The following is a 13,339-nucleotide window of genomic DNA, read 5'->3' on the forward strand; positions in this document are numbered from 1 at the left end:
TCCTCACTACGTCAGTTAGGAACAGGGCGATTTCTTCCTCCGCGTTTATCGCGACGTGCCGAAGATGGGTGGCTGGAGCCGAAGTATGCTGCGTTAGCAGCCTTGCAAGGTATTACCATGTAGCAGGTTTTGAGCGTGCTCTACGCTCGCCACGACCAATAGAAGCTCGCCATTTCGGTATATGGTGGATACATTGAGCATGTTTTGTTCACTTTCGTTGCTGTTCTGTGGACAATGTACCCTGCGCTTCACCGCAAGATGCGAAAGGGCTTCCAACAGCAAATCTTTGACAGGTTTTGAAGTATACTTTAATCAAGTCTAATGTTTATTCTGTAGGATACAGAATAAGGTCTGGGGCTAGAAGGGTTAACCAATAAAATGTCATAACCAATAAAATGTCCATTTTGTTTCAAATCCCGAACTGAGACCAATGCCCGAGAGCCCCGCACGCCGGCGCGGGCCCAAGCCGCTGCTCTCAATGGAGCAGGAGAAGCAGCTGGCGCAGTGGGTCCTGGCGCAGCAGAGCTCAGGTCGACGAGTCTCACGTGACGACGTCATCAGCCAGGCTCGAGAAATATCACGACTGGATGAGACCCAAGAAGGAGAAGAGACGAAGCCCAGCCAATCGGTTGGCATGGGGTGGTGCAACCGCTTCGTGGCGAGGCACCCGGAGCTGAATTTACGCTCCGGAGCTGCTGCAATAGTCAAGACGAAAAGTACCGACTCAAATGATGCAACTGTAAATTTCACGTTAAGTGGTGGAACGCTAATGGATGCAGCAGTGGAAGGCCAAGAAGCTGAGAGCTTAAAGGTTTCTGAGCCTTCGGAGCAATTGGAGGGTAAAGAGGAAGACACAGAGGCTGAAGAAGCTGCTGAGCCGACCAAGACGAGGAAGTACAACCGCAATCATATGGAGGCGGCTGTGGAGATGTACTTGGCTGGGAAATCCATGAGCGAGGTGACGCAGCGCTTCCCGCTGTTGCATCAACGGACTATTCGACGTCGAGTGTTGCGGGTGCAACGGGGCGAAGTGGATCGGAGACGAGGACCACGCCCGCTGCTGGAGGGCCAACCAGAGCAGGAGTTGGTGGCATGGATTCTGGACATGCAATGTCGAGGAACGCGCGTGACCAAGAAGGACATCCTCGCGAGAGCTAATGAACAGTATCGAGCGCTGACTGGAGAGACGACCGAGGATCGACTGAAGGAAGGATGGCTGCGCAGATTCAAGGAGAGGCACCCCGTGCTGTCGGGTCGCGCTCCTACTAAAGTGCGCCAGGAGGGAGAAAACAACTCGCAGTCAAGTACAGAAAGTGAAAAGGAGTTTTCAAGTGGTGCAGACGGCGAGCTGCTAGGTAGCGCACAATCGATGGGTGGACAACAGAGAATAATGTCTGGAGGAGAAGAGAAGCAAGAGTCGCAGAAGCGTTCTGAGGCTGCTGTGAGTGGAGTTGAAGACTCAGCAGCGTCGTCGAAGAAGCAGAAGACGGAAGACGCACCCTCAACTCGAAGTCCCAGAGCTGTAGCTGCTACGAGTCACAGTGATAGTGCTAGTGGGGTTTCAGTCTTGCCTGAGCGACGCCAAGCTGAAAAAGCTGAGAACGTGCAATCCAACAATCGGCTGGAAGAAATGCAGCGTCAGCAGCTCGAAATGCTCCAGCAACTATGCGCGTCAAACGATGTGCTGTCGCGCATTGCTGGCTCGAAGCGGGTATTCAAGAGCACCAGCACAGAATAAGCACGTGGATGGCAACCGTCTCTTTTTCGAGCTGGATAACGTCGCTTCGCGGTCGCCAAAGGATCTTGTGTGTTGCCATGAAGGGCTGTCTTCTGGTGTTGGTGTGCATCCTGGTGTGCTGTGCAGACGCCGAAACTCTGACGTCGAGCTGCATGCGAACGTGTGGCGAGTTCGAGCAGTGCTTCGTGTACAAGGACTCGGAGTTCTGCGCTGAAGTGTGCGCCCCCGGTCGGTGCAACGACGACACCGAAATGTGCACGTTGAGAGGCGTGGTGCCGTGTACGACCGAGCCGTGTTTGCCTGAAGCAGTGTGCGAGCCTCGAGTCACGTCAATGGTGACCAACTCGACCGCAGCCTCGTCTTGCGAGCTGCGTTGTCAGCTCATAAGCTCTCCAGTGTGCGGCTCCGACGGCGCCTCGTACGCCAACTCGTGCTTTCTCAAGAAGGCGCGATGCACCACTGGAAATCCCGACTTGGTGGTGGCGTCTCGAGGGATCTGCGAGCGTGAAAAGGCTCTAAACGCCAAGTACAATCCTCCACCGTCCAGCTCAGCTGATGATGCTGCAACTTGTTTGGCTGCAATCACTTGCGCGGACGTGCTGGGTCCTGTGTGTACGAGCGCAGGCACAATGCGTAACCTGTGCTACTTCAACCGCGAGAAGAAATGCAACCAGGCAACGCTGTCGATGATCCGAACTGGGTCCTGTGAAGACTCGAATGTGGTGCCTCTCTGTCCAGCGACCTGCACAGACGAGTACGACCCAGTGTGCGCGTCCAATGGCCAGCTCTATGGCAACGACTGCCTATTTCGCCAGGCCAAGTGTGCGCGACGTGACCAGCTTGCAGTCAACATCGAGCCCCGGGTGCTTTCGGAGTGTGAAGCGTAAATTGTTTTCCAATCGATATAAAGTCTTTTACTTGCTTTGTTTAATGTGTTCCGCTCTCGACTTCTCCGAGTCAAATCAGCCTACAAAACATGCTCCAAAAGGTGACAGCGTAGTCCTAGCTCGCAGTGGTCCCATTTACTGAGCTCCCTGGGCACCCATGGGGTTGTGTTGGTGCAGGTGCACCGAGTTCATATTGCCTCCGCCGTCGCCTCCGAAGCGCGGGTCGTGGCCACTGGCCAGCGGTCGGATGCCGGAGAGGGTCTTGAGCTCTGTGATGATGCGAGCGCAGAGGTTCATGTACGTGAAGGCGTTGCCGTCCAGACGCTGGAAGTCCAGCAAGTAAATGTGCTGCTGCACCTTGTACAGCTGGAGGCCGATCTTGATGCGCTGCATCTGCTGCTGCAACTTGAGCTCGTCCGGGCTCAGCACGGCGCCCCCGTTCTGGTTGTTGGGGTCTCCTACAGGCGACTGCCACCGGCACTTTACGCGGTACGGCGCCACGACCTTCCATTCAAAGTGGAGCACGAACAGCGCCTTGTATACTTCCGACATCACGTGAGCCGGCTCCTTCTTCGACTGAATGCCCAGGTACCATCGTCGCCGCTTGGGAGTGGGGGCTGCGCCGTGCCCGTCATCAAATCCAGGCATGCCATTTCCTCCGGCCGCGGACATCCGTGGTGCTTGACCTGGGATATTAATTCCTCGTCCACCAAAATTCCGAGGGTCAGGCAGCGCTGACGAGGGCGTGACCAAGGGAGATGCCGCCATAGGAAGGGGTCCTCGTCCAGGGAGCAGCAAAGTGCTAGGTTCGGGAGTCGAGAACGTCTTGGGTTTGTTATTCACCGTTCGCACATCACGCAGTTCTAGACACAGCAAATTAACAACGTTAGATTAAGAGAGCAGAAAATAAATGGCTCTATCAGGCAAAATTCAGCTGGATGAGATCCACGAGAAGCAATGGACGTACCATCAATACGGATCTTGGCGTTCTTGTGATCAAGAATAAGTTCGTACGCCACGCGGAGCGGGTGGTTTTCTCGCCTCTTGAGCAATGCTACTAGCTGGTCGTGGCCGATATTTGCGGCGTAATTCAGAGCCAAACACTGGGACAGGCACTCCTCGTCAATCTTGAAGGTTTTGTGTTCCACGATCTCCGGCGGGTGCTGCAGGTACGGGGGCAAATCAATCTGGAACCATGGGTGTTGCCTGATCTCCGGGATCGTGATGCGCTTCATGGGGTCCACCACGAGCATGCGCGGGATGAGGTCGCGCGCCATCTCGGAAAGGTGGCTGGGCAGCGAGTACATACCGCCGCGGATCTTCTTGAACAGGTTGGGGATGCTCTCGTCGTCAAACGGCAGGCTGCCGCACAGCAGCGCGTACAAAATGACGCCACAGGACCACACGTCCACTTCAGGACCAGCATATAAACTGCCGGAGATCACCTCAGGAGCTGCGTAGTTCGGGGAGCCGCACGACGTGCGCAAAAAGTCTCCGTCCTCCATGCTGTTGGACAGCCCGAAGTCTGCGATCTTGATGTTATTGTCCGCGTCCAGCAGCAAGTTCTCCGGCTTGAGGTCTCGATGCACGATGCGGTGGAAATGGCAGTACTCCACGCCCGAGATAATCTGGTGGAAAAAGTGTCTTGCCTCCTCCGGCGCCAACTAAATAACAATAAACATAAAACAAAAAAATAATGGTTAACACCTCACAACCACGACAAAACCTCAACAACAACAAAAATCCACACCCACCCGTCCTTTCGACACAATGTAGTCGAAAAGTTCTCCGCCGGCAATGTACTCGAGCACCATAAAGATGTCCGTGGGCGTGTCAATCACCTCGTACCTAGAAAAAAAATATACACCATAAAATACCGTTATTTTCCTGGATCCCCCTAATAATTTGATGCAAATGTGGTGTGCATGTACAGTCGGATGATGTGAGGGTGGCGCATCTTGCGCAGCAGCGTGATCTCGCGCCGCACCTTCTCGCTCATGTCGAGGCTGCGGATCTTGTTGCGGTTGAGGATCTTGATGGCCACCTTGTGGCCCGTGATGTCGTGCTCGGCCACTGGTTAGACACATACAAAGACGCAGATAGGTCCGTCGGCAACAAATTCACCTAAACGGGGTGGCAACAAGTGGCTGAACGCGAGTCTCTAAACGTCTCTAAACGTACGCTTGACCTTGCCGAAGGAGCCGATGCCGAGCGTCTTGCCCAGGCGGTAGTGGCCTAGCTGCACGGGGATGTCGCTCATGGTCGAGGGGGGACGGGGCGAGCGTGCGCTGGGGGCGGGCACTCGGACTCGTTACGTGCGGGTCGGTCGGCGCTAATCGGCTTCGAGTGTGGCGCAAAGAAAAACGGGTCAGGCCGGTATGTAGTGTGCGCCACACCAACGGAATTACCGGTTGTGGTACCGGTGAGACGAGGTAGAGAGGTAGAGAAGTTGGTGTGTGCTACATTGAATAGTGAGCCCTACAGTAAGTGCGAACCCACTTCAGCTCAGCACCGGAAAATATCTGGATGCATGGCTGCTTCGGCGACAAGCAGGCGTGTTACAGCTCGCTCGGGGACGCGGGAGACAACTTCAAGCCGCTAGCTAAGGCTGTCGGTTTGCGGGCAGCTACAGTATCTATCTAGCGTCAATAGCAAGCGGGCAGAGGCGTTAGCAGAAATACGCGTGTGTATCTCCGATTTGCTCGGCGCTCTTCGATCAGCGTCATCCATCCGCCCAAGGGTTTCTGCCCGTTTCGAACGGCTCGTGACTCGTGCGGTCCGTTGGTGCGTTCGGGGCTTCTTTCTCGGTGCACGAACGCCGCTCTCTCTTGTTGCAGCTGTAGCGGTGCCCATGAGTCGGCGAAGGCACCTTGGCCTTGGGGCGTTCGGCGGGGCGAGTGTCAGTGTTGAAGTACCTTGGGCCCCGCCGAAGCTCGCAATATGCTGGGAGAACGGTGTATGTCGGCGGAGGATCTCGAGATTTTCTTTATATTTTCGACGCTGGCTGTACATACGCTGCAGTACTTGTAGCTACTCATTCGTCTGTCTTCGCGGATGACTCGCGAGTTTCAGAACTCGCGTTTTCGACTTGAAAGATCTGGCAGAACGTGGCACTGGCATTGTCGAAGCGAGCGAACCCAGGTCCGGGGACGCCAGGCGTGGCCACTTGCTTGCCGGGGAGGTGCATGCATGCGTGGACACTTTCTTGTCGAGCACACTTGGCCGATCGGCTCCTCCCCGTGTGACGGCAGCCATGAGACGACTGCCGCCAGCTGAGCCCGCGCCGCGGCGGAAGTGGATTTTTAACATGAAACATCGGGCGGCTGCAATGTGTATACGAAAACAAGATCTATGGCGGGGTAACTCAGCGTACACAAAACAACGAGGAGCAAAAGGCATGTCTGCAATGCATGTTTATCGTACTCGGCAAAATATGTGTAAAGTGCTAGCGGTGAGATGCCTCTCGTCGCGAGCAGGCACCGCCGTTGCAGACGAATTTTGTGCCTCTGCCGCCCGAACGATAGACCGTTCTCGAAGCGAGCCACTTCAAGGTCGGTGGTGCCGGCCAGCATCCCACGACGAGAGCCAATATTTGTGGCGCTCCATGGCAGCGCCTGCGGCTCGCGCCACTCGGTTTCAAAGCGAGCAGCTACCGAGTGTGGGCGCTACGAGTCCTTATCTGCTGCCGCTATCAGTTGGGCTCTCTCGTCTTGCGCGGCTGGGGAGCTCCTATACTTTCAACGTTGTGGATCGCAGGCAAGGTTGGGATTGGAGTCAATAAACAGTACCGTATCGTGTTGCGACTCGCAACTTGCGAGTGTACTGTACTACGTATGAACATCGGCTCGCAGCGCATGGTCGTCACGGCTGTCGTTGGCGGCGCTCGATGCTGCTGCTGCTGTACGCGGTCGTGCCTGCGGCCACGACTATCCCCGGCTCGCTGTGTATGTCGGCGTGCGATTTCTCCGGCGTCTCACCGCGAAGACACGTTCACTCGAGCTGGCTGCCGCCTTGTAGCTGGGTTGCCACCACTCAATTCGCCAGCGGTAACGCTGCTCGACGAGCAGAAATACTATCCTATTTAACATGTATGGATACAATATGGATACAATATGTACATCGCGGTGAACCGGATAATAGGCGATGCCACTGAATCTGTGGCATGGCTTACTCTGTGCCGGAGTAATACTTACTTGCCTAGACTTCGCGGCCTGTATTCCCACCACCGGATCCTCGATGCCGTTGGGCCGATGCAGACTGCATTGCAGTTAGGCCGATGCAGACTGCATTGCAGTTGGGCCGATGCACTTGCTCGTAAAGTAAGTATTACTCCGGCACAGAGTAAGCCATGCCACAGATTCAGTGGCATCGCCTATTATCCGGTTCACCGCGATGTACATATTGTATCCATATTGTATCCATACATGTTAAATAGGATAGTATTTCTGCTCGTCGAGCAGCGTTACCGCTGGCGAATTGAGTGGTGGCAACCCAGCTACAAGGCGGCAGACAGTTCGAGTGAACGTGTCTTCGCGGTGAGACGCCGGAGAAATCGCACGCCGACATACACAGCGAGCCGGGGATAGTCGTGGCCGCAGGCACGACCGCGTACAGCAGCAGCAGCATCGAGCGCCGCCAACGACAGCCGTGACGACCATGCGCTGCGAGCCGATGTTCATACGTAGTACAGTACACTCGCAAGTTGCGAGTCGCAACACGATACGGTACTGTTTATTGACTCCAATCCCAACCTTGCCTGCGATCCACAACGTTGAAAGTATAGGAGCTCCCCAGCCGCGCAAGACGAGAGAGCCCAACTGATAGCGGCAGCAGATAAGGACTCGTAGCGCCCACACTCGGTAGCTGCTCGCTTTGAAACCGAGTGGCGCGAGCCGCAGGCGCTGCCATGGAGCGCCACAAATATTGGCTCTCGTCGTGGGATGCTGGCCGGCACCACCGACCTTGAAGTGGCTCGCTTCGAGAACGGTCTATCGTTCGGGCGGCAGAGGCACAAAATTCGTCTGCAACGGCGGTGCCTGCTCGCGACGAGAGGCATCTCACCGCTAGCACTTTACACATATTTTGCCGAGTACGATAAACATGCATTGCAGACATGCCTTTTGCTCCTCGTTGTTTTGTGTACGCTGAGTTACCCCGCCATAGATCTTGTTTTCGTATACACATTGCAGCCGCCCGATGTTTCATGTTAAAAATCCACTTCCGCCGCGGCGCGGGCTCAGCTGGCGGCAGTCGTCTCATGGCTGCCGTCACACGGGGAGGAGCCGATCGGCCAAGTGTGCTCGACAAGAAAGTGTCCACGCATGCATGCACCTCCCCGGCAAGCAAGTGGCCACGCCTGGCGTCCCCGGACCTGGGTTCGCTCGCTTCGACAATGCCAGTGCCACGTTCTGCCAGATCTTTCAAGTCGAAAACGCGAGTTCTGAAACTCGCGAGTCATCCGCGAAGACAGACGAATGAGTAGCTACAAGTACTGCAGCGTATGTACAGCCAGCGTCGAAAATATAAAGAAAATCTCGAGATCCTCCGCCGACATACACCGTTCTCCCAGCATATCGCGAGCTTCGGCGGGGCCCAAGGTACTTCAACACTGACACTCGCCCCGCCGAACGCCCCAAGGCCAAGGTGCCTTCGCCGACTCATGGGCACCGCTACAGCTGCAACAAGAGAGAGCGGCGTTCGTGCACCGAGAAAGAAGCCCCGAACGCACCAACGGACCGCACGAGTCACGAGCCGTTCGAAACGGGCAGAAACCCTTGGGCGGATGGATGACGCTGATCGAAGAGCGCCGAGCAAATCGGAGATACACACGCGTATTTCTGCTAACGCCTCTGCCCGCTTGCTATTGACGCTAGATAGATACTGTAGCTGCCCGCAAACCGACAGCCTTAGCTAGCGGCTTGAAGTTGTCTCCCGCGTCCCTGAGCGAGCTGTAACACGCCTGCTTGTCGCGCTCGCTCGCCAACGGCCGGCGACGACACATCTTTCTCGCCCCGCGCGCCAGCCGGGCTCACCACCAGCCTGTATCGCAAGTGCAATACACCGCCGATTGAAGATCGCAAATCGGCGAGAACTAACATCTACAAGACGACGGACAGCGAGCGAGCGGAGAGAATCCGCCACCGCAAAAATGCCATGGCCATCTCCACCACCCGCTTGCAAGCCATGGTCACGATGAGGTTGCCTTGCGTGCGGCGAAGTCCATCAAATTTGGTTGACCTCCTTCATGGCACGGGTGTGAATCGGGCGAAACGCCGTTTCGAGCTTCGAGCACCGCTTTCCCGCCTCATTCTAATCGCTTTCGAAGGGCTCGGGTTTCAGTATCGCAGGTCGCCTCTCTCTTTCCCACCGTCAATCCCACCTGTATTCGTCTACTTGACCTCGCAGAGCATCAAGTCTCGCAGTGCGCATCCTGGCTTTGTTTTGCGCGTGTCTGACTAGCATGGAAGAGCCAGGCCGCCGAGCTTGGGAAAAGCAGTCGACCGCACGACGCGGTCGCCACCAGCAGCTTCCCTCGCCGACGCGGGCTCTGCGCCATTATCCTTTTCGCCTTGGCTGCCGCGTCGTCCATCCGTGCCGACGCCATTGCCAACAGCACCACAGCACAGCATACAGGCGTTAGCCATCCATCCATCCATCCATCCACACAACTACAGTACAGCCAGCCATGAGTCTCAAGCGACCGCAGCACTCCATGGACGAGCTGGCCTCGCCCGAGCGCAGCAGCTCCAGCAGGACCAAAGGCAGCAAGAGCCGCCGCAGCCGCCGCACGCTGCACAGCGCCGAGTCGACGTGCTCATCATCGTCGTCGTCGTCCTCCAGCTGCTCCAGTGACGCGGGTTTGCCGCTGGCCTCGGCGCCGCGCACCGTCGAGATCATGTGGGGCGGCCGCTCGGCGCCCGGCTTCACGCTCAAGCGCAAGCGCACGGGCGCCATCCTCGTGAGCACCGTGACGCGCGAGACACAGGTGGCCACGACGCTCAAGGTCGGCAGCGAGCTCAAGCTCGTGGGCGGCTTCCCCGTGAACCGCCTCACGCTGCAGGACGTCAAGAAGGTCATGCTCATGGCCCCCAAGCCCGTGAGCCTCGTGTTCGTGAACGCAGACGACGTGGTCATTGCCAGCGTGGACGACGTGGAGGCCGACAGGAAGGACCGGCGGTCGCTGGCCTCCACGACGCTCTCCACCGCCAGCCTGCGACGCAGCGTGAGCGTGGACATGAACAGCCTCAAGCGCGACGACAGCGGCGAGGACAGCGACAGCAGCGAGGTGTCCACCGTGTCCGCCCCCGCCTTCTACAGCACGCCCAGCGAGAGCAACAAGTCCAAGAAGCGCAAAGTCTCCACGCTGCAGGTGGCGCTGGATCGCGTCAACCAGCTGCTGAACCGTCCGGTGCGGCAGGCCGGCCTGCACATCGCGGCCGGCAAGAGCATCGTCGTGTAGACATCCACTTGTTCTTCTTCAACCACCTGCCACCAAGCTCTTCAACATCACTTCAACCCGATAGAAAAGGGAAAAACAGCACAAGACGAAGCGGAGCGAGCAGCGCGCGAGCCATTAGGAAGCTCGACGCGGGCCTGCTGCTCTGCTCCCCCCCTCCTCACACCGCAGAAACTGCTCTATATGTAGTATTTATTCCAGCACATGCGACCGCCGACCGAGATGCCAGGGTCGACGCGAAGAGAAAAATACACATCTGAAATTGGCCATGTGCTCAATCAACACTTTTGTGTCGCTAATGAAAGTTTCTAACGCGTAGGTACCTACCAATCTGTTTAACAAGAGCTTACCTATAACTTGAGTCTCCTGGGGAAGTTGCTGTACGCGCCGGCAGCGATGCGCAGCGTGTGCTTGAAGTCCTCCTTGTCGATGCTGCCTCGGCCTGACCGGTCGGTGTACTGGAAGCAGCGGTCCAAGTCGTTGCGGAACGAGTGCGAATGCTTCCCGCTATGCTGGAACGGAGTGAGCTCGGCAATGTCCTCGAGTGTCAACAGACCGTCCTTGTCTTGGTCCACCATGTCGAACACTTGGTTGGCGCACTGGGCGAACACGTCGGGCTGCTGCGTTTGAAGCTGCGGCCAGTCCAACAAGGCGGCGCAAAACTCGTCGAGAGACAACAAGCCGTCGCCATCCAGGTCCAGGTTGCGCAAGAAGCCGATGGCTTCGCCTCGAGTCAGACGGTAGCCTCCGCTAGTCACATACGCTGCGAATTCCTCGAGTCCGACGCTTTCGCTGCCATCACGAGACACCTCGCTGAACAGCACCACCACGTCCTGCTTTGTTGCCAGTGGCAGCAGCCGAGTCACCTCGTTCAGTACAGCGTGCTGCAGACTGTTGAGTGATCTGTAAAGCTGCAGCCTCTGGACTAGTGTCCCGTTCAGCACTGGCCCTGCAATGCCCTTGGTGGCTTCCTTGGCAGCAGCAGAAGCCGTCGTCAGCGCTCCAGGGGAGAGAGGGGCGCTGGGTCGAAGCCACGGATGTTTGAGAGCCTGCTCGGCTGTAAGGCGTTTAGAGACGTCGCGCTCGAGAAGTTGCCGAACCAGGTCCTTGGCTTCGTCGGAGATACCGGTCCACGGCGGACTTTCGAGGTCGATTTCTTCGTGTAAAATACGCTCGTCAAGCAACGCTCCGGACTCGAAGGGGAAGCGTCCACTTAGCAGACGATACAAAATCACTCCACAACTCCAGAGGTCTGACGGGTAGGCGTATTTGTGCTTGAGAACCTCCGGCGCCGTGTACAGCGGCGTGCCGTGCACCTCGTGCAGGAATTCTCCATCCTCCAAGAAGGCAGCTCCACCGAAATCAGTCAGCTTGAGCGGACTGTCCTCTTTCGTGTCGGCAAACATAAAGTTCTCGAGCTTCAGGTCTCTGTGCAAAATACGCAGCAAGTGGCACTGCCAGACCACGTGCAGGATGTCCCTCATGTACATTTTCGCCCGCTCTTCCTGCTTTGGGTTTGCAGTCAGATCCAGCTCCTTCTCTCTGGACAACCTTGCCGATGCGTCTCCGCCCACACAACGCTCCATCACCAGGTACACATTCTCGTCATCCTCGTACGCTCCGAAGAAATGCACAACGTTCAGCGTGCCACCCAGCAGCACCATCGTGCGCCCTTCCTGTTTCAGCGCCGCATAGTCCTTGCGGCTCACCACTCGAGACTTGGACACGATCTTCACCGCCAAATCCAACTGCAGTTCACTACCACGCGAGGTCTCCTGCTGCATCGGTAACGCGCAATATACTTCTCCAAAGGCCCCCTCACCGAGTTTATCTCCAAGCTTGTACTTCTCGAGGAAGTTCCTTGGCAGATTGAACTCGAGCTCTTCCGGCTTCGTAAAGAAGCTCGCGGCCTCAAGCGCCACGTGCTGAAGCTTCGGGTACGACGCTAGCTTGTCCATGTATCCTCTCCAGCTCTTACGGATGCAGCCGTAGTGGATCCCCAGCGGCTTTCGGGACGAGGAGACTTGGCTGCTGTGGTTCACGAACGCCGAGGCACCAGGCGTCACCGCTGCGTCTGCCTGTTGCTGAGGCGGGTGCTGGTCCGGTGCGACCAAGAAGCAGCGGCGTTGGTTGCTGGAGGAGTCGGGACGCGCGCGGACGAGGGGCGTTGAGCGACGCAAGGCGGAGGGTATCGCCTTCATGCTTGATTCGGGGATATCACGACTTCTAGAGGTCGGACGACGGCGAGAAAAGCATGTACGAATGCGCGTGAGTGAGGCGAACGAGGTGGTGCGCAGCAGATCTACAGCGAGGGCCTGCGCGAAGCAGGAGCAGACGTAGCGCGAGCCGCAGTCGCGCTATTCGTAGCGATCGTCCCGCTGACTAGGTGGCGGCCGTTTCATACCACCGAGAAGCTCCCAAGCGAAGCCATGTCTCACGGCCACACAAACGGTACGCAAGCTGAGGTACCGAAAAGATGGTACGCTCCAGTTTAACGGCGACGTCACGCAAGCACTGTCGTCAGCGGTGCTCTTGACACGTTTGCATGATGATGCGAGTTGATTGAACTCCAACTTGGAGGCGACACACACACATCAAGCGGACGGTGCGAGCTGGCGTGTGGAAGTCCTCAAGGTAGTTGATGGATGGGGTAAAAGGCTCACTACACGCTTAAATTGAATGGCTGTCGATAACATCGGCAGCTGCGGCCTCACCCGCAGGCGGTGGCACCTCCGCCCTCCTATCTGCCGGCGAGGGTGACTTGTCCTTCTGGAGACGCAGCACGCTGCCGGACAGAAGCCGACTCGCCGGCGACAGCAAGAACAGGATCGAGTGCGACAGCACAGCGGAGTCGTCGTGGATCTCGACGTTTGCTTCGTCCCCAGGTTGCCGCGGCGGCAGCAAAACGCAGTTTACCTGCACGTTGCGCGGCTGAAGCTTTGTAGCGAGGGACTTTACCAACGGCTCAATGGCGGCGTCATCTTTAGCAGACGCAATATTCACAATGGTCCCGCTGCTGGGGGCCAGCCAGCCGTCCTCACCACCGTCCGGAAAGCAGCTCGTGGACATGGACTCGGTGAGAGCTTCAACAAGGGCTCTACAACGCACACCAATAGCATACACATCAGCATCATTGGTGCGAATGATAAAACCTGGAAAAAGATACACGGGACGTACGCGCTCGAGGCGATGGGCTCGCTTTTCGTAGCATCTTCAGCAGCGTCTTCGGGCTGCTCCTGAGTCTCAGCAAGCGTCTTC

The 13,339-nt window shown here is 57.0% G+C and overlaps 6 protein-coding genes across 6 annotated transcripts; 3 read left to right on the forward strand and 3 right to left on the reverse strand.

The window, feature by feature from the left end:
• Positions 1–634: 634 nt before the first annotated feature.
• On the forward strand, positions 635–1,129 carry PHYSODRAFT_437137 (hypothetical protein; the record flags this gene model as incomplete). Its single annotated transcript, XM_009530211.1, has 2 exons — positions 635–703; positions 887–1,129. Coding segments are annotated over 2 exons (312 nt in total), but the record flags the coding sequence as incomplete, so codon positions are not given.
• A 686-nt stretch (positions 1,130–1,815) lies between these two features.
• On the forward strand, positions 1,816–2,625 carry PHYSODRAFT_509381 (hypothetical protein; the record flags this gene model as incomplete). The annotated part of the gene is made up of 1 exon (XM_009530212.1): positions 1,816–2,625. One exon carries the CDS (start codon positions 1,816–1,818, stop codon positions 2,623–2,625), a length of 810 nt encoding a protein of 269 aa, XP_009528507.1.
• A 135-nt stretch (positions 2,626–2,760) lies between these two features.
• On the reverse strand, positions 2,761–4,885 carry PHYSODRAFT_255207 (hypothetical protein; the record flags this gene model as incomplete). The annotated part of the gene is made up of 5 exons (XM_009530213.1): positions 2,761–3,311; positions 3,497–4,289; positions 4,380–4,473; positions 4,557–4,698; positions 4,807–4,885. 5 exons carry the CDS (start codon positions 4,883–4,885, stop codon positions 2,761–2,763), a joined length of 1,659 nt encoding a protein of 552 aa, XP_009528508.1.
• A 4,320-nt stretch (positions 4,886–9,205) lies between these two features.
• PHYSODRAFT_560932 (hypothetical protein) lies at positions 9,206–10,084 on the forward strand (the record flags this gene model as incomplete). Its single annotated transcript, XM_009530214.1, has 1 exon — positions 9,206–10,084. Exon 1 carries the CDS (start codon positions 9,311–9,313, stop codon positions 10,082–10,084), a length of 774 nt encoding a protein of 257 aa, XP_009528509.1. The 5' UTR covers positions 9,206–9,310.
• Positions 10,085–10,431: 347 nt separating this feature from the next.
• Positions 10,432–12,282, reverse strand: PHYSODRAFT_510033 (hypothetical protein; the record flags this gene model as incomplete). The annotated part of the gene is made up of 1 exon (XM_009530215.1): positions 10,432–12,282. One exon carries the CDS (start codon positions 12,280–12,282, stop codon positions 10,432–10,434), a length of 1,851 nt encoding a protein of 616 aa, XP_009528510.1.
• Positions 12,283–12,751: 469 nt separating this feature from the next.
• On the reverse strand, positions 12,752–13,150 carry PHYSODRAFT_509302 (hypothetical protein; the record flags this gene model as incomplete). Its single annotated transcript, XM_009530216.1, has 1 exon — positions 12,752–13,150. One exon carries the CDS (start codon positions 13,148–13,150, stop codon positions 12,752–12,754), a length of 399 nt encoding a protein of 132 aa, XP_009528511.1.
• Positions 13,151–13,339: the final 189 nt, after the last annotated feature.

Source organism: Phytophthora sojae, assembly GCF_000149755.1.
Source record: "Phytophthora sojae unplaced genomic scaffold PHYSOscaffold_5, whole genome shotgun sequence".
NCBI lineage: Eukaryota > Oomycota > Peronosporomycetes > Peronosporales > Peronosporaceae > Phytophthora > Phytophthora sojae.